At 61.6% G+C, this 19,261-nt stretch overlaps 1 protein-coding gene across 2 annotated transcripts; it reads left to right on the top strand.

The window, feature by feature from the left end:
* The first annotated feature begins 1,850 nt into the window (after positions 1-1,850).
* Positions 1,851-12,157, top strand: LOC123354085 (vascular cell adhesion protein 1-like). 2 transcript variants are annotated; one of them, XM_044995747.1, is made up of 5 exons: positions 1,851-1,994; positions 7,548-7,805; positions 8,342-8,629; positions 10,286-10,546; positions 11,712-12,157. In XM_044995747.1, the coding sequence occupies exons 1-5, from the start codon at positions 1,904-1,906 to the stop codon at positions 11,816-11,818; spliced, it is 1,005 nt and encodes a 334-aa protein (XP_044851682.1). In that variant the 5' UTR covers positions 1,851-1,903; the 3' UTR covers positions 11,819-12,157. The 2 variants fall into 2 exon arrangements, with proteins under 2 accessions (XP_044851682.1, XP_044851683.1); XM_044995748.1 differs by lacking the exon at positions 1,851-1,994 and adding an exon at positions 2,418-2,671.
* The last annotated feature ends 7,104 nt before the right edge of the window (positions 12,158-19,261 follow it).

Here is a 19,261-nt window from a genome sequence, read left to right as displayed (position 1 = left end):
CCTCCCTCCCATCCCGCCTCCCCTTGCTCAACTCCAGGGCTTCGCCCGCCTCTTCCTTCCCAGCAGCCACTCCTGGGGCTTCAGGGAGACCAGTGCGCAGGGCGGAAAGTGCTGGGTCCTTCCTGTATGTGGCTGCTGATTGCAGCTTCCTGCCTGGGTCTGAGCACATGGCTCATGGGAGACCTTTGGTGCCAGCGTCTGCTTGTGCTTCCCTCATCTGTGCAAGTGACTCCGGATCCTGACTGGGGCAAGGGGGCAGGAACGGGCCCTGGATCTGTTTTCTTTGGCTCAGAACCGCGATTTCCTGGTGGCGTCTGTGCAGTTTTAAAAAACAACGTTCGACGCCATCGTCCCTGTCCCTGTCCAGCCTCTGCGTGCCAGGGAGGAAAACAAAACCGTCGTTCACCACGCAGGGCTGCCTTGTTAAATTACTATGAGGTGTGTTACGATCGCACCCCCAGACCCCGGCGGAGATCGGGGCCCTGTCGGGCCGGGCGCCGCCCAGACCCCGGCGGAGATCAGGGCCCTGTCACTCCGGGCGCCGCCCAGACCCCGGCGGAGATCAGGGCCCTGTCACGCCGGGCGCCACCCAGACCCCGGCGGAGATCAGGGCCCTGTCACGCCGGGCGCCACCCAGACCCCGGCGGAGATCAGGGCCCTGTCACTCCGGGCGCCGCCCAGACCGGTACTTCTCAACTGTTTTACCATTGGGAGCTGCATCCACACAATATCCTGCCTGTATGGCCCTGGGGATGTCACGTGGGCTGCCCCAGCGGGCCATGTGTTGAGAAGCTGGGGCCCGGAGAGACCGTCCCAGTCCCAGAGTGCTGGTGGCAGGACAAGGCAGGGCCGTTCTCCCCACGTTACAGATGAGGAACTAGGGCCCAGGGAGTGAAAGGGTGGGATTTTCCTGTGGGCCGAGCCCTGCACCTCCCCACTGAGCCCTGACAATCCGGCTCCAGGGGTTGTGGCAGGACAAGGCCCTGGGTTCCTGGAGTCGCAGCCCAGCTCCCTGAGCACGAGGCCAGAACATTTGAACCTCGGGCAGGATGATCTTCCATCTCGCAGTCCCAGGCCCTGAAAGCCTGGCTGGGCCCAGCAGGTCTGGAGTGTCCCCAGCCCCTCCCTTCTGCTGCTTTCGGGGCCTGTTCGAAGGCTGGTTTTTTCCCCGGAGGAAAGGCAGCCACAGAGAGCAGCAGGCCCGGATAACCCCGGCCAGCGCCGTGCACATGAGGCGGGGCCATGCTGCGGCCGGGGCGCAGAACCCAGGGGCAGGTCAGCGTTAAACAGCCGGATGCCCCCAGAACTGCCTGTCTCCATAGAGACCGTACAATCCCCCCGCCCCTCATGCAGACCCCCTGTCTCTCTATTCTAGCTATTCCTCCCCAGACAGGCCCCCTGTCTAGCCATTCATCCATCCCCACAGCAGCTCTCTCTCTCAGGACACATCCCGCTGTCTAGCCCAACTGGTGCCCATCACCGCTGCAGCTGGGCGGCCGTGTGAACAGACTGCAGGGAAGGAGTGACCTGGCCAAGCCCCTCCCCTTGCTCTCAGGGGTGCAGCTGGCCTCTTCCTTTGACAGGGTGGGTGGCCTCTGGGCACAGGCTCCTCTCCACACCCGTGTCTGCGTAAAGGTGTTAGCCAAGATTTTCACACACCCGGCCGTGTGCTGCTGTCAACGTGGTCGGTCTTGCAGAAGCTGCTGTGGTGGTGTGTGATAAGCAGCAGCTTTGCCCTTTTTTGGTGGTTTTAGAAGAAGAACTCAAAGCTCCCCAACCTCGGGGGAGGGGCTGACCAGGTCCTTTCCCTCACCAGTGAAGTGCAGCCACCTCTGGGGTGGAGCATGACAGCTGCACAGCAAGACCACCACAATTTGGGACAGGCAGTGAAGGAGAAGCCTGGATGCAGCTGAAGCCACAGGGAGAGGGGCTGAGTTACAGCCAGGACATCTGCCCGGAGGGGAAAGTCTCGGATACTTCACTGCCTTTAAGGGGTCAGCCCCCCCGGTCTGCCCTCCTAGCGCTTCTCACCCCTCGGGGGAGGGGGCAGCAGCCGGCTCCCCCTGGAGCTGCACCACGGGAGTTGGGAGGTCGCGTCCCCTTGAGAGGCCGGAGCCAGCGGCACCCTGGGGATTGAATTGCCGCTTGGGGAGACGGGGGGCTGTTGCCGCTTGGGCAGCGTAAAAGGGGTGGAAATGCCCCTCCGAGTCGCCTCCCCATACAGGGCCTCCCAGCCCAGCGTGGAGGGGGCACAAAGCCCAGCGCCTGGCACGGGGGGCAGAGCGGGCGCGTGGCCAGCGCGCACGGTGCTGTGCCCGGTCTCTGCGCCCCAGGGCCCGGTGGGAAGCAGAGGGTCAGAGCAGCGGTGAGGCTGCGGGGTGGGCAGTGCCCAGGTGGCTTGACCCCATCTTGTCCCAGCCCCCAGGAGCAGCGTAAGTGGGAGCTGCCTGTGGGGTTGCCCCTGGTAGCCGGACTGGTCGCTCCCAGACAGGGGGGAGAGCACAGCACCAGGATACGCTGCCCAGCCCGGAGGAAGGGGTGGGACCTGGCTGGGGGTGGCCTCCGCGCACAGGCTCCTCTCCAGACACAGGGCTCTCCTGCTGCACAATGACACCTCGCTGCCTCTGTCTTGGCCTGACACCGCTGGTTCTGCTCTGCTGCCTGCCTCTGGGTAAGTTGCGTGTTCCCCGGGGCCGCTGGCGGGGAGCTCAGGCCGCGCGGCTGGGGAGTTGGAAGACGAGCAGTCGAGAGTGGGTTCAACCTTCTCTTCCCAACGTGCCTGTAGTGTCGCGGTGCCGCACGCAACAGCAGCCGAAGCTGCCTGGCAGGTGCCAGCTGGTGCCTTTAGCTCTGGAGCCGGGACGGGGTGATTTGGAGGGGGGCCCCGGGACCTGGGCTCTGTAGTCACAGCCCAGGGTGAGGCGAGCCCCGGCAGTGCCTCCCACGGAGCAGGGGGGCTCCGAAGGGCTAGAGGGAGCATCTGGGCCGGCCGGCTTTGACACACACAAACCTTGTGAGTAGCAGGGACTCTCCCAGCCTGGCAAAAGCGTTTCTGGAATGGCTCCGCGCTGGCGGCGGGCCCCTCCCAAGCACGAGTGATGGCTGGAGATGGTGATTCTCGGCACTGGGCACATTTATGATGCATAGTTCGGTAGCACTGAGCAGCCCCGGCTGGAGTCGGGGTCCTGTTGTGCCGGGCGCAGTGTGAGAACCCGTCCTACTGAAACCAGCTCCCAGAGGCTGAAGGTGGAAAACAAGCCCATAAAGGGGAAATTACTTCTCCTAGGTCAGGCATAAGGCAGGAAACAGAACCTCCCGTCAGCACTCTGCCAGCTGGCTCGCTGCCCCGTGGGCTGCCAGCCCCCGGTCCTAACCCCGAGAGGGGGAGGAGGGTAACGAGTTAATATTTGCAGACCCGTAGGGAAGACCCGGATCTGCCTGGTGAGTTACAAATGATCCACAGCCCTGGGCTTTGACTCGGTATTTAGACTGATTTTATTCTTGATTTCTTTGTAACGTCACCGCCACCCCCTGACTTTACCAAGAAAGGCCAGGCTGCCCCGGGATGCGACTGGCAATTTCTGTCGCTCTGAGTGAATCAAGTTTAAACAACTTGGGGGGGGTCCATTGGGGTGTAAATGCCAAGTCTGTGGGTGAGTGTGGGATGTCTGGAGCATCGCTCGCAGGGCGACAGGAGCAGTGGGAACCTGGGAAGTGGGCTGAGCACCAAAGGACTATTTTAAACTACATGCCAGACAAAAAGGAACTTTGGGGATAAGAAAAATTCAGTGGGTTTCCCACGAAATACCTGGGGATGGGCGGGAAGCAAATTCCCCCCTGCAGACCCACCCTTCAGAGGCTACACCCTGAGCAAAGAGCCGCTGTCCGGCTGACGAGCTGTTCCCGGGCTCTGAAGACCAAAGACCCGAGTGGGGCCGGGAGACTGACCTGTCACGAGGGTGCGTGTTGTTCTGAGTGCGGGGTGGGGCTTGCAGCACTGCCTGGGCTGGTCTCTGGGACGCTTGTGCGGGTCCTTTAATCACTCGGTGTCTTCTCTGTAACGCTTTCACCTGAGAATAACAGCGCTAGGGAGGGCCGGGGGAGTAGCTTCTACTTGGGGCCAAGGTGCCTGTGACAGGTTCCCCCTGGGGTACCACTGAGCCCCCCCGACCCACCAGCCTGGCCTCCCTTTACACGGTACTGCTGTGCCCGGCCTGCCAAGCCCCTCCCAGGCTCCAGCCGGCACTTTACCAGCACACACCCAGGTAGGGACACACCCAGCTGCAGTTACATGCAGACGCTGTGCATGGGGATGCCCAGCTAGGGTGTCACGGAGTCCCTGGGCGATGCTCTGGAGCTGCTCCCCACCAAGCCAGGCAGGACTCTGGGAGCCTCCTCTCCCTCGGAGCAGCCTGTCTGCAGGGCAAGAAGCTCCCACGGCTTCACCTCCTGGGTCTCTCCTTGGAGCATTCAGCATCCTCTGCCCCTCCGTGCGCTTCCCACAGCAAGTCCACCCAGGCAGAGTCCTGGGGAAGCCAGAGGGTCCTGCACCCCCACTGCGCAGTCAGATGTGACTCTTAGCCAGCCAGTAACACAGAGGTTTATTCGATGACAGGAACGGGGTCTAACACAGAGCTTGTAGGTACAGAGAACCGGACCCCTCGGCCGGGTCCATTCTGGGGGGCAGTGAGCCAGACCCCCACGTCTGCCCTCACTCCTCGTCCCCAGCCAGCCCCAGACTGAAACCCTCCAGCCCCATCTCCTCTGCTCAGTTCCTTTCCCTGGGCCAGGAGGTCACCTGACCTCTTCGTTCGCCCCCACCTTTAGCCTCCCCTGGCAGGGGGAAGGGCCGGGCCATTAGGTCGCCCCCCCCCCCCCAGTATTCAGAGGGAACATTAAGAACAGCCCCACTTCCTCACATAGGGCACCTCCCAGTTCCTAAGCCCCCCCCAGTGTAAACCCCGAGTTACACTGTCCTGCGCTGCCCCGAGAGCTGCACAGCGCAAGCTCATGAAATTCGCCCCCTCCCTCAATGTGGAGAGGAAACGCGCAGCCGCTTTCTGCCCCGAGTTATTCCTCCCACACGCTGCTTTGAGACAAAGCAAAAATAAGTTTATTAAATACAAAGAGAGATTGGAAGCGATTGGAAGCGAAAGCAAACGGCAAAGCAAACGACCTAGAAAAGAAACAAACCCGCAAACGGGGCCTAACACACCAGGCAGGTAGGATACAAATGAGCAACTTCTCGCCCTGCGTGACAAACGGGCTGGCGGATTCTTACGGCACAAGCTGCCTGGGCTTTGCCAGGTTTTCATACACAGGCTAGAAATCCCTGGAGCCTGGGACCAGCACTCGCCCCGCTCAGTCCCTGCTCCTCGGGGGTCCCAGGTGCCGTGTTGTCGGGAGAGCGAGGTCCCCCCAGGGTGTCACCCCCCCCGTCTGTCTTCTCCCCCTGGCTGGAAAGCTCGTTTGCCATGACCTGGGTCAGACAGTTCCCGACGCGCAGAGCTGGCGCTGAGCCCGGCGCTGACGTCCCCTCCGGCCCGAGGCGGCTCAGCCCCCACTCTGCCCCCGCCTCCACGCCACCCCTTCCAGCAGGCCCTGCCCCTCCACCTCCCGCCCCTTCCCCCATGCCCCGACTCCGCCCCCTCCCCGCCCCTTCCCCCACGCCCCGACTCCGCCCCCTTCCCGCCCCTTCCCCCACGTCCCTGCCCCGACTCCGCCCCCTTCCCGCCCCTTCCCCCACGCCCTGACTCCGCCCCCTTCCCCCACGGTCCGACTCCGCCCCCTCCCCGCCCCTTCCCCCACATCCCTGCCCCTCCCGCCCCTTCCCCACGCCCTGACACCGCCCCCTCCCGCCCCTTCCCCCACGCCCGGACACTGCCCCTTCCCGCCCCTTCCCCCACTCCCCGACTCCGCCCCCTTCCCGCCCCTTCCCCCACGTCCCTGCCCCGACTCCGCCCCCGTCCCGCCCCTTCCCCCACGTCCCTGCCCCGACTCCGCCCCCTTCCCGCCCCTTCCCCCACGTCCCTGCCCCGACTCCGCCCCCTCCCGCCCCTTCCCCCACGTCCCTGCCCCGTCTCCGCCCCCTTCCCGCCCCTTCCCCCCCGTCCCTGCCCCGACTCCGCCCCCTCCCGCCCCTTCCCCCACGTCCCTGCCCCGACTCCGCCCCCGTCCCGCCCCTTCCCCCACGGCCCTGCCCCGACTCCGCCCCCTTCCCGCCCCTTCCCCCACGTCCCGGCCCGACTCCGCCCCCTGCCCGCCCCTTCCCCCACGTGCCTGCGCCGTCTCCACCCCCTCCCCGACCCTTCCCCCCCGCCCCGACTCCGCCCCCTCCCCGCCCCTTCCCCCACGCCCTGACTCCGCCCCCTTCCCGCCCCTTCCCCCACGTCCCTGCCCCGACTCCGCCCCCTTCCCGCCCCTTCCCCCACGTCCCTGCCCCGACTCCGCCCCCTCCCGGCCCCTTCCCCCACGTCCCGGCCCCGACTCCGCCCCCTCCCGCCCTTTTCCCCCACGTCCCTGCCCCGACTCTGCCCCCTCCCGCCCCTTCCCCCACGTCCCTGCCCCCACTCTGCCCCCGCCTCTACGCCACCCCTTCCAGCAGGCCCTGCCCCTCCCGCCCCTTCCCCCACGCCCCGACTCCGCCCCCTCCCCGCCCCTTCCCCCACGTCCCTGCCCCGACTCCGCCCCCTTCCCGCCCCTTCCCCCACGTCCCTGCCCCGACTCCACCCCTTCCTTGGCTCCTCCCCCCAGCATGCCACGTTCCCACTCCTCCCCCACCCTCCCGGCGCGTGCTAATGCTGCCAAACAGCTGTTTGGCGGCGGGCGGGCGGGCAGCGCTGGGAGGCAGGTGGAGGAGCGGGGACGCGGCGCACTTGGGGGAAGGAGGAGGTGGGGCAGCTGGCGAGGGGAGCTTGGCTGCCGGTGGGTCCAAAGCACCCACTAATTTTTCCCCATGGGTGCTCCAGGCCCGGAGCACCCACGAAGTCGGTGCCTATGCTGGGAGAGGTTTCTCTTGCACACAGTTCCTGGGGTGATCCTTGTGCTTGTGTTGCATTTCCGCAGTCGGCCGCCAGCGTTGGCTGGCCGTTTTACTGTTGTGCCTGACAGGCGGCTTGGGGGTGTGTTCGGCCTCAGCCCGTTTCAGTCCCAGGCACAGAGCCTAACTTGGCATGCGGCGATGGCACCGACAATCCAACGAGGTATTCGTGTCGAGCAGACCAAGGGTACCTCACAAGGCAGACTTGGGACAAACCCTGGCCTCAGTACACGGCGGTGCCACAGCACCGCTCATGGCGTCGCAGAGAAAACCCCATGCAGCTGGGCACCGCGTAGGCAGGGAACCCTGCAGGAGGGTGAGATCGGCGGGTCTCCGCCCAAGAGAGGTGATGCCCGAGGAGCCGGGAGCCCAGTGCAGTGCCCTTGCCGGCCCACAGGGCGGGAGGCGGCGGGATGGGGAAGGTCCCCGGGGGGAGCCTGGCCCATGTGGTGTCCCCAGAGGGGGGTGGGCTGGGGGGAGCCTGCCTGATTGTCTCTCTGCTCCGCAGCGCGCCCGCAGCCATGCGGCCTGAGCATCGTGCCCAAGGACCCGGCGGTGGCGTTTGGGGGTGACGTGGTTCTGAACTGCACCAGCACGTGCTCCAGTCACACCAGCCTGGGCTGGGAGACGTCGGTGACGAAGGTGACGAATAACGGAATCGGCTGGATGTCTCTGAACATCTCCAACCTCACGGTGTGGGACCTGGAGCCCCTGTGCTACGTCAGCTCCACGGACATCACCGAAAAAGCCCGGCTCCACGTGTACCGTACGCTGAGGTTTAACCGCGCGCTCACTCCCCCCTGCAGTGCCGCCCCTGGGTGGGGAAAGACTTTTCCAAGGACTAGAAATCAGTGCAAAGAATAAAACCCCGGAGTCCGGATTCCCAGCACCCTGCTCCTGCCACTGCCCCTCCCACATCTGGGAATGGAACCCAGGAGTCCTGCCTCCCAGCTCCCCCCACCGTCCCCTCCCACCCCTGGGAATGGAACCCAGGAGTCCTGCCTCCCAGCTCCCCCCACCGTCCCCTCCCACCCCTGGGAATGGAACCCAGGAGTCCTGCCTCCCAGCTCCCCCCACCGGCCCCTCCCACCCCTGGGAATGGAACCCAGGAGTCCTGCCTCTCATCTCCCTCTGCTCTAACCACCATCCCCCACAGTGCCCTCCCCCCAGAATGGAACCCAGGAGTCCTGGCTCCCCGGGCACTGAGCACAGTCTTTATAAGAAGGCAGGGCCCCTGGCCCGTTCTATGCAGGGAGAAGCTTCAGGAAGGTTCATTCCCCTTTGTTTCCCCCTCCCCCGCAGGATTCTCACCCCCCGAGATCCACCTGGGAGCCGAGATGGTGGCCGGCCAGCAGGAGCGAATCACCTGCAACGTCTTCAGCCTTGTGTCCGGCTCCAGCCCCTCCGACATCAACGTCACCCTGAGCAGCGGGGGCAGCACCCTCAACGAAAGCCGTGGCAGCCCGGCCGTGGGGTACAGCTTCGTGGCACAGCCCACGCAGCACGGGCAGGAGATCGTGTGCCGGGCCTGGCTCCGCGTGGGCCACCAGGTGCTGAGTGACAGCGCCAGGGCCACCCTGCACGTCGGGGGTGAGGAGCTGTCAGTGACGGCGAGTGGGTCCTTAGTGTGCAGCAGCTTCCTGACCATAAGAACTTCAGAACGGCCAGACTGGGGCAGACCCGGGGTCCATCCAGCCCAGTGTCCTGTCTGCCGACAGGGGCCAGTGCCAGAGAGAGCGACCAGAACAGGGAATCAGCAAGTGACCCATCCCCTGTCGCCCATTCCCAGCTTCTGGCAAACAGAGGCTAGAGACACCATCCCTGCCCAGCCCGGCTAATAGCCATTGAGGGACATGTCCTCCGGAACTGATCTAGTTCTTTACTAAACGCTGTTGTATTGAGTGGATGTTTTCAGAGAACTATCCACAATGATGCCAAGATCCCTTTCTCGAGTGGCAGCAGCTAATTTAAATCTGATCGTTCTATAGGTACAGTTGGGAGGATGTTTCCCAAGGTGCATCACTTTGCATTTGTCAACACTGAATTTCATCTGCCATTTTTCTGCCCAGTCACCCAGATTTGTGAGATCCCTTTGCAGCTCTTCGCAGTCTGCCTGGGTCTTAACTATCTTGAGTAGTTTTGTATCATCTGCAAATGTTGCCACCTCGCTGTTTACCCCTTTTTCCAAACCATTTCTGAATATGTTGACTGGGACTGGGCCCAGTACAGACCCCTGGGGGACCCCACTATTTACCTCTCTCCATTGTGAAAACTGACCAGTTATTCCTGCCCTTTGTTTCCTGTCTTGTAACCAGTTACCGACCCATGAGAGAACCTTCCCTCTTATCCCGTGACAGTTTACTTTGCTTAAGAGCCTTTGAGGGACCTTGTCAAAGGCTTCCTGAAAATCTAAGTACACTCTATCCACTGGATCCCCCTTGGCCACCTGCTTATTGACCCCCTCAAAGAATTCTAGTAGATTGGTGAGGCAGGATTTCCCTTTACAAAACCCTGTTGACTCTTCCCCAACAAATTATGCTCATCTCTGTGTCTGACAATAATACTGTTCAGTTTATCAATTTGTTCCAAAACCTCCTCTAATGACACCTCAATCTGGGACAGTTCCTCAGGTCTGTCACCTAAACAGAATGGCTCAGGTTTGTGAAGCTCCCTCATGTTCCTCAGCCATGAAGACTGATGGAAAGAATTCGCTTAGTTTCTCTGCAATGGCCTTATCGCCCTTGAGTGCTCCTTCAGCATCTAGATCGTCCCGTGGCCCCACTGGTTGTTTAGCAGCTTCCTGCTTCTGATGTACTTAAAATATTTTTTGCTATTACTTTTTGTTTCTTTTTGAGACCATGGAAATAAGAAACAAAGTTACTTCCTGCAGCCAGGGATAGAACCAAGGAGTCCTGGCGCCCAGTCCCCTGCTCTAACCATTTGTCCCCAGGCCTCTCCCAGAGCTGGGATAGAACCCAGGAGTCCTGGCTCTCGTCACCCCTCCCTTTGCAGCACTCGGGAAAGCCCCAGCAGGGTTCCCTTTTCTGACCCCACCCCTGAGACTCCGACCCTGGAGCCCAGACTCCCAGTAATGCCGGGACAGTGATACCCATCTCCTCCTTGGCAGGGTGGCCAGGAGAAAACCGGGGCAAGCCTGATGGTGTGGGGCACCTGGGTGGGAGGTGGGGATCAGCCCCCCCTGGGGCCCACTCCTTGCTGACCCCCGCTCTCCCCGTGCCCTTTCAGCCCCGCCCCACAACATGAAGGTCTCCGTGGAGCGGCTGCAGTTCGGGGTCGGCGCTAACTTCACGGTGTGGTGCAGCGCCGAGGGGAACCCCCCGCCCGAGGTGCGCTGGGAGCTGCCCTCCAACGCCAGCGTGGAGCTGTCTGACCGCGGCTGGACGGTGACCGTGCGCTCGGCCCAGCGTGCCCACAACGGGACCTACCGGTGCCGGACACAGAACAGATACGGGGCCAGCTCGGGGCACGTCGATGTGCTTGTCGAAGGTAAAAGCAACGGGCCCCTGGGCACCTTCCTTCCCCTCTGCGGAGGGGCTCTGTGCCAGCCCCCGGAGCCGGGCCCAAGGCTGGGAACACTGGGGACCCGGAGCCACGGGCTCCATGCCTGCCTCAGTCACTGGCTCCCTCGTGACATGTCTGTGGGTCCAGGCGGGGGCTATTCATTGGGCCAGGGGGTGGTCTCTGTCTGGGGCAGGGTCCCCAGCCCTGCCGGCTTGGTCTGATCCCCTTCCTGTCAGGGCAGACAGCACGGGCTGGCTGGGGGCCACCGAGACAGGGCTACCGTGTCCTGCAGTGCCCCTGGGCGGGGCGGTGGGGGGCAGCAGGCAGGGAGGCTCCCAGGCCCTGTGTGTGTGGGGGGGGGAGCTCAGGGGCACCTGTCAGGGGGGCTCCCAGGCACCCGGGCCTTGCGGGGGGGAAGGGGCACCCAGGCCCTGCGGGGGGGGAAGGGGCACCCAGGCTCGGGGGGGGGGACGGGGCCACCAGGCGCGGGGGGGGAAGGGGCACCCAGGCTCTGCGGGGGGGGGGAAGGGGCACCCAGGCCCTGCGGGGGGGGGAAGGGGCACCCAGGCTCTGGGGGGGAAGGGGCACCCAGGCCCTGCGGGGGGGGGGGGGACGGGCCACCCAGGCCCGGCGGGGGGGGCAAGGGGCACCGAGGCTCTGGGGGGAAGGGGCACCCAGGCCCTGTGGGGGGGGAAGGGGCACCCAGGCTCTGGGGGGAAAGGGGCACCCAGGCCATGCGGGGGGGGGAAGGGGCACCCAGGCCCTGCGTGGGGGGGGAAGGGGCACCCAGGCTCTGGGGGGGAAGGGGCACCCAGGAGCTGGGGGGGGGGAAGGGGCACCCAGGCAAGGGGGGGGAAGGGGCACCCAGGCCCTGCGGGGGGGGGGGAAAGGGGCACCCAGGCTCTGGGGGGGAAGGGGCACCCAGGCCCTGCGGGGGGGGGAAGGGGCACCCAGGCCCTGCGGGGGGGGGGAAGGGGCACCCAGGCTCTGGGGGGGAAGGGGCACCCAGGCCCTGCGGGGAGGGGGAAGGGGCACCCAGGCCTTGCGGGGGGGGGAAGGGGCACCCAGGCCCTGCGGGGGGGCACCCAGGCCCTGCGGGGGGCGGGAGGAAGCAAGCTGGGGCTCCCCCTGACTCGTGTTTCTCCCACAGACTCCACGGTTCCCCCAAGGTCCTGGATCGTGATCATCGCAGTGGTGCTGGGGGCGATTGTGGTTCTCGGCGGCGTAGGCGTGTGGTGGCGTGTGAGAAACGGGTGACTCAGGGAAGGGGGAAGAACTGGGCAGTGATGGGCCTGACTCTTTGGGTGAGGACAAGGAGGAGCCCAGCGGTGTCTGAGCCCGAAGCCCTCACCCCAGGGGACTGGTGCCAGGGGCGGGTGGGGTCACGGCCCTTTCCCTGATGTGTCCTGGCTGGTGGGCTGGGACCGAGCAGAGGAGCCGAGCCGGGCCGCAGCTCTCCAGGGTGTCTAGCCCTGGTGCTTGTGCACGTGTGTGTGTGCGTGTGCCTGTGTGTGTGTGCGCGTGTGCCTGTGTGTGTGTGTGCGTGTGCCTGTGTGTGCATGTGCCTGTGTGCACACATGAGAGTGTGAATGTGAGTGTGCGCGTGTGTGCCTGTGTGTGTGTGCGTGTGTGCCTGTGCGTGTGTGCCTGTGTGTGTGTGTGCGTGTGCCTGTGTGTGTGTGCGCGTGTGTGCCTGTGTGTGTGTGTGCGTGTGTGCCTGTGCGTGTGTGTGCGTGTGTGCCTGTGCGTGTGTGCCTGTGTGTGTGTGTGTGCGTGTGCCTGTGTGTGTGTGCCTGTGTGTGTGTGCGTGTGTGAGTGCGCATGTGTGCGTGTGTGTGTGTGCGTGTGTGTGTGCGCATGTGTGCCTGTGCGTGTGTGTGCGTGTGCCTGTGTGTGTGTGCCTGTGTGTGCATGTGTGCACACATGAGAGTGTGACTGTGAGTGTGTGTGTGCCTGTGCCTGTGCGTGTGTGCATGTGTGTGCATGTGTGTGCATATGAGAGTGTGAGTGTGCGTGTGTGTGCGCATGTGTGTGTGCATGTACAATCCTTTTTTCGGTGCCCTGGACAGTGAGCCCAGTCCAGACCCCAGGTAACCCCATGCTCCCCCCCGCCCAGTGGCTCTCATTGGTTCCGCTTGGTTTTGTTGGTCGCAAATAAACTGACTGCCTGGGCACCTTCTGCTGTGTGTGTGAGGCTCACGCCCGCCCCCAGGAGCAGCCCCCTGCGGGCGCCCATGGAGGTGTTAGCCATTGGCGGGGCAAAGCTCGGAGCCTGTATCAGCTCCGGGCATTTGTCATTGTTAATGCTGCTTAGTATGGCCCACGGGCGTTAGAGGGGCCCCGCAGTGGGACATGGTCGGTTGCTGGTTTGAATCCAGCCCCAGCTCATAACGTGTTTGTGTCCCCGGCTTGGAACGGGCTGTGGGGGGTGGGGTGGGCACAGCTCAATTCTTAACAGGGCAGGAACCGCCTGACGTTGATGGCCCTGAATCATTAACAGTCTAGATTAAACCCAAGCACCACGAGCCAAATCCAGCCTCAGGCCCTGCACCTCTGAGCAGCCGCTGCTCTTTCTTCCGCTTTGGGCAGGGGTGGCACCCACTGACACCGGTCTACGTGGCACCCCCAGAAAGGACCTGTCTCTCTGTCGCCCACCCCAAACCGACCCGCGGTGGGCTGGAAATCCCGGGGAGGGGCCTCGGGGAGTCCTCGAGCCCGCGGTGGAGGGGGGCCAGGGCAGGGATTCCGTTTGGATACAAGGCTTGCGCGGTAGGTGCAGATGAGTCCGTGTGACCGAGGGAGGGAGGGGAACGAGGTGTGAGCAGACGTTCTAAGGCAGCTGAGCTGTATCCCTGCCCACACGCCCAACCGAAGCTCGGAGTCGGGTGAAAATGTCCCCGTCTGGGCCTGGGCCGGCCGGTGAGTCTAACCGCTCAGGCAGGGTGGGGGCAGGAGCCGTTTGCTTCTTTGCAGAGCTCTGGAGTAGATCCAAGTCTCTTCCTAGCTGGCCGGATGAACACAGGGAGGCGGGTGAATCTCTGGCAGCTGGGCTCAGAGAAGGGTAACGTACCGAATGACGCAGACTCACTAATAATAATTCCCTGATAGCAGCGGTGTCTGAGGATCTCAAAGCACTGGGCAAACTATTGTCCCGTGAAAGGGATCATGAAATGGTCGAGTTCGCGGTTCCAAGGACTGGTAGGCGGGAGAACAGCACAATCAAGTGGATTTCAGGGCGGTGAGTTGGAGTTGGTCGGTAAGATCCCATGGGAAGCAAGTCTAAGGGGAAAAACAATAGAAGACAGTTGGCGGTTTTTCAAAGAGACGTTATTAAGGGCGCAAGAGCGAACTATCCCCCTGCGTAGGTGTGGCAGGGCGAGTGCCCCACCCCCGTGTGAGAGGGGGCTAGAGTAGGCCAGAGCGGCTGCACCGGCTGGCAGCCAATCAGGAAAGGGCTTTGTGAGAGCCAATCAGAGGCCGACATTAGAGCCAGCCAATCAGGGCTAGGCTAGGCCCTATATAAAGGCTGCCCAGGCGCACTGCAGGCAGTCTGCCCCGGACCTTCATGGGGGAAGGTCTGTCTCCAGAGCAGGAGACCAGGGCCTCGGCAGAGCCGTGCTGGGCAGGCTCAGGGGGAGCATAGTCGGGCTCCGGCCCAAGACCTGCCAGACTGCGGCCCTGATAGAAATGGCCTAGAGGGTGCGAGGGGCGGGAGGGGAAGTGGCCCAGGGACAGTTGGACAAAGGGAGAGCAGGGGGGCAGGGAGGCTGCCACTAGGGGGTCCCTGGGTCGGGACCCAGAGTAGTGGGCAGCCCTGGGTCCCCCCCCCTTCCCCCTTGTACTGCAGCTGGCCATGCAGTCGGGTGGCTGAGACAAACTGCAACCGGCCCTTGAGACAAGGGGCCAAACTTTGGAGGTTGTGGTTGGCCACTGAGGCCAGTGCAAGGACTGCTGAACACCCCCCCCCCCCCCGGAAGGGGGCGAGGGTGGACTAGGGGGCAGTGGCCTGAAGAGGATGCTGCCAAGTGGGGAGCAACGTGGGTCCAGACACCAGCGAGGAACAGATGATGGACGGGACACCACCAGCAGAGGACTGAGCTAATTCCCAGAACAACCAGTGGGAGGCGCTGGGTGGTGAGTCCCAACCCCGTCACAGTAGGAACGATAGGAAGTCTGGCAAGAGACCCCCCGGCCTTAACCAGGATATCGTCAATGATCTAAAACTCAAAAAAGAGTCCTGCAAAAAGTGGAAACTTGGTCAAATTACAAAGGATGATAAACGAATAACACAAGTAGGGATAAAATTGGAAAGGCCAAGGCACAAACCGAGATCACACTAGCGAGGGAGATAAAGGGAAACAAGAAAACATTCTACAAATACAATAGAAGCAAGAGGAAGCCCAAGGACAGAGTAGGCCCGTTACGCGATGAGGGGGAAAGACGATAACAGAAAACGTGGAAATGGCAGAGGTGCTTAATGACGTCTTTGTTTCGGTTTTCATCAAGAAGGTTGGTGGCGATGGCACGTCTAACATAGTGAATGTCAGTGAAAATGAGGTAGGATCAGAGACTAAAATAGGGAAAGAACAAGTCAAAAATTACTTAGACAAGTTAGATGTCTTCAAATCACCAGGGCCTGATGAAATGCATCCTAGAATACTCAAGGATCTGACCGAGGAGATATCTGAGCCATTAGCGATTATCTCTGAAAAGTCATGGAAGACGGGAGACGTTCCAGACGACTGGAAAAGGGCAAATCTAGTGCCCATCTGTAAAAAGGGAAACAAGGACAACCCAGGGAATTACAGACCAGTCAGCTCAACTCCTGTACCCGGAAAGATAATGGAGCAAAGAATTAACCCATCAATTAGCAAACACCTAGACGATAACGTGTCAAGAACAAATCAGGTCAAACCAACCTGAGAGCTTCCTTTGGCAGGGTAACAAGCCTTGTGGATGGGGGGAAGCAGTAGATGTGGTATATCTTGACTTTAGTAAAGCTTTTGATACTATCTCGCATGACCTTCTCATAAACAAACTAGGGCAATGCAACCTAGATGGAGCTGCTATAAGGTGGTTGGAAAATCGTTCCCAGAGAGTAGTGATCAGTGGTTCACAGTCAGGCTGGAAGGACATAACCAGTGGGGTCCCACAGGGATCGGTTCTGTTCAATATCTTCATCAATGATTTAGATAATGGCATAGAGTTTGCGGACGATACCAAGCTGGGAGGGGTTGCAAGTGCTTTGGAGGATAGGATTAAAATTCAAACTGGAGAAATGGTCTGAAGTAAATAGGATGAAATTCAATCAGGACAAATGCAAAGTGCTCCACTGAGGAAGGAACAGTCAGTTGCACACACAAATGGGCAATGACAGCCTAGGAAGGAGCACTGCGGAGAGGGATCTGGGGTCAGAGTGGGTCACAAGCTAGATCTGAGTCAACAGTGTAACAGTGCTCCACAGAAAGCAAACATCCTTCTGGGCTGTATCAGCAGGAGTGTTGTGAGCAAGACACGAGAAGTGATTCTTCTGCTCTGCTCCGTGCTGATACGGCCTCAGCTGGAGTCTTGTGTCCAGATCTGGGCGCCACATTTCTGGAAAGATGTGGACAAATTGGAGAGTCCAGAGAAGAGCAACACCAATGATGAAAGGGCTCGAAAACGTGACCTATGAGGGAAGATTGAAAAACTTGGGTTTGTTTAGTCTGGAGAGGAGAAGACTGAGAGGGGACATGAGAGCAGTTTTCAATTACATGAAAAGTTGTTACAAGGAGGAGGGAGGTAAATTGTTCTCTGCAAGCTCTGAGGACAGGACAAGCAGCAATGGGCTGAAATTGCAGCGAGGGAGGGTTAGGTTGGACATTAGGAAAAGCTTCCTGCCTGGCAGGGTGGTCACGCACTGGACTAAATTGCCCAGGGAGGTTGTGGAATCTCCATCACTGGAGACTTTTTAGAGCAGGTTGGACACACCCCTGCCAGGGCTGGGCTGGATAATCCGTAGTCCTGCCAGGAGTGCAGGGGGCTGGACTAGGTGCCTCTCGAGGTCCCTCCCAGTCCTGTGATTCTAGAGTAAGCAGGTCTGCGTGGTCCTGCCTCAGCACAGAGGGTTGGACTCAAAGGCCCTGCCGGTCCGTTCCCCGCCCCATTTCGGGCTCTGGGATTAGTGACAAGCCATGGCTGACTGTGTCCATCCTGTCCCAGGCACACAAGTAGCTCCTCGCATTTCCATAGCACTGAACAGCTGGCAGCTACGCACATTTCTGTACAAGGCAGAAGCAACCAGTGGCAGGAAGCCGTCACGGGCGCAGAGGGTACAGCCTTGGGCCACGTTCCCACTCCCTGTCCTTCGTATGAACAGCAGAAAGCCAACCCGAAGGTTTGAAGCTGTAAACACAGTGGGGAAAAGCGTCTTTAAAGGCAGGATCTGCTCTGTACACACTGGCCAGGGTGCCAGCAGGAGGGAGTTTGCATGGCAAGAGGCCCCAGGAAGCAGGTTACAGCAGGCGCTTCAAACTGTTCGGTGTCGCGTGGATTTTCCTCAGGTTTGGGGAATCTCTAGGGTTGGATCCAGGGAGGTCCAGGGAGGTTTCACTGAGGGCAAAGAGAAAGGTTGTTTCGAAGTTCACGCTGCATGTACCAAGCCGACAGGGCAGTTACACCCACATCCTGGGGGGAAGCCTTGACGCAGAGCAGCAGGGTTCTGTGGCCAGCAGCATTTCTTGGAAAGGGAGGCCTCTCCCCGCATTAGCAGAAATGCCCCAGCTTGGTTCCTTTCTAAAGGAAATAACCACCAGGCCGAGCACCCCGCAGTGCCCCAGCAAGGTTCATTCCCACTGTGCAAAGCCAGGTTAATCCACTGAGCCTCCCTGGGTGAAGCAGATAAGGGATAAACAAAGATTGCTGCACCTGCCACTGAAATGCAGCTGCCTCTGGGGTGGAAGATGGCAGCAGTTTAACAGCCACGTGGCAGTGCTGCTCAGGGAATGCCCACACAGTGTGGCGATGCATGCACTTCTGGGGTGGGACACAGGAGGTGTTTAACAGCCGTGCTGCACAGGGCTCACTTGCCCAAAGCTGAAATGCACCCATTTCTGGGGTGGGACGTGGCAGCTAGATAACAGGAGCACAGCAATGCTGCCCAGGGAGCACTCACTCAGCACAGGAGGTGTTTCCCGGCTGCCGGTGTTTGGGACAGGAAGTGATTTCGCTGCCGGGATGGAGCTTGCGGGGATCTCTCAATGCACGGACTCCTGCAGCAGAGGGCAGAGGCCAGGGGCTGGTGAAGACGGTCGAAAGCCCGCAGAAGCCAGCAGAACTGTCAGCTCTGGCCCATGGGTATTTAGGTGCATCGCAGCCTGGGGCCCCCAGTAACTTCTCACAGGATCCCGCCCCACGGGCTGCGCTTGCGGGGCCTTTAGGGGCTTTGGGGAGACTGCGCCTGGAGCGTCCCCGAGAGCCCTGCTGGTGTCCTAACGAATCCCCTTCCCCGCCCTTCGGTCTCTCGCGTCCGGCCGCCCCTCCCCAGCGCACCCTGTGGTGTGAGGATCGTCCCCGAGGACCCCGCGGTGAGCTTGGGGAGCGCCTTGGTTCTGAGCCGCACCAGCTCGTGCACCGATCACGCCCGCCTGGGCTGGGGGATGTTGGGGGCCGAAGGTGCCGGAGCAGGGAGCTGGCTGGGGGGCCCTGACTCTCCACAATGTCACAGCGTGGACCCTGGAGCCCCTCTGCTTCGCCAGCTACGGGGAGCATGTGAGCGTCGCCTCGGCAAGGACCCACAGTTATCGGGAGCTGCCGCGTCTGGGGCTAAAGCTGTGTTAGCTGCTCGACACCACGCGCCCTCCCAGGCTGCTCCCCACCCCCGCCCGCCGCTGGGATAGCGTGCTCCGACCCCCACTCCCCGCCGGGCAGGTACAATCCAGATAGTACAGACAGGGAAACTGAGTCACAGAAGGGCAGGCGTGTTCCCAACATCTCACAGCAAGCCAGTCTTTTAGCAATGGAAACCAGGCGTTCTAGAGCCCATTTCCCCTCTTTAACCACTAGTCCCCCCTCCCCTGCCAGAGCTGGGAGAGAACCCAGGAATCCTGACTCTCAGTCCCCCCTGCTCCAACCCACCAGCCCCCACTCCCCTCCCAGAGCCAGGGAGAGAACCCAGGAGTCCTGGCTCCCAGCCTCCTGTTCTAACTCCCTAGACTCCCCACACTCCCCCTGCCCTCCCAGCCCCACAGCCTCTCCCCACTGACCCCCGCCCCACAGTGTGAAGGTCTCCGTGGAGCGGCTGCAGTTCGGGGTTGGCGCTAACTTCACGGTGTGGTGCAGCGCCGAGGGGAACCCCCCGCCCAAGCTGCGCCGGGAGCTGCCCTCCAACGCCAGCGTGGAGCTGTCTGACCGCGGCCGGACGGTGACCGTGCGCTCGGCCCAGCGTGCCCACGACGGGACCTACCGGTGCCTGGCACAGAACAGATACGGGGCCAGCTCGGGGCATGTCGATGTGCTCGTCGAAGGTAAAAGCAACGGGCCCCTGGTCTGCTCTGACATCTGTGCAGTTCTGGGTCTTATGGATAGAAATTTCATGCTCTAATAAAAATATAACATTAGGGATCTATTATCGACCACCTGATCAGGACAGTAATAGTGATGATGAAATGCTAAGGGAAATTAGAGAGGCTATCAAAATTAAGAACCCAATAATAGTGGGGG

This window comes from Mauremys mutica, chromosome 20, assembly GCF_020497125.1.
Source record: "Mauremys mutica isolate MM-2020 ecotype Southern chromosome 20, ASM2049712v1, whole genome shotgun sequence".
Taxonomy (NCBI): domain Eukaryota; kingdom Metazoa; phylum Chordata; order Testudines; family Geoemydidae; genus Mauremys; species Mauremys mutica.
The sequence above is the reverse complement of the archived record's forward strand: the minus strand, read 5'-3'. Positions and strand labels throughout refer to the sequence as shown.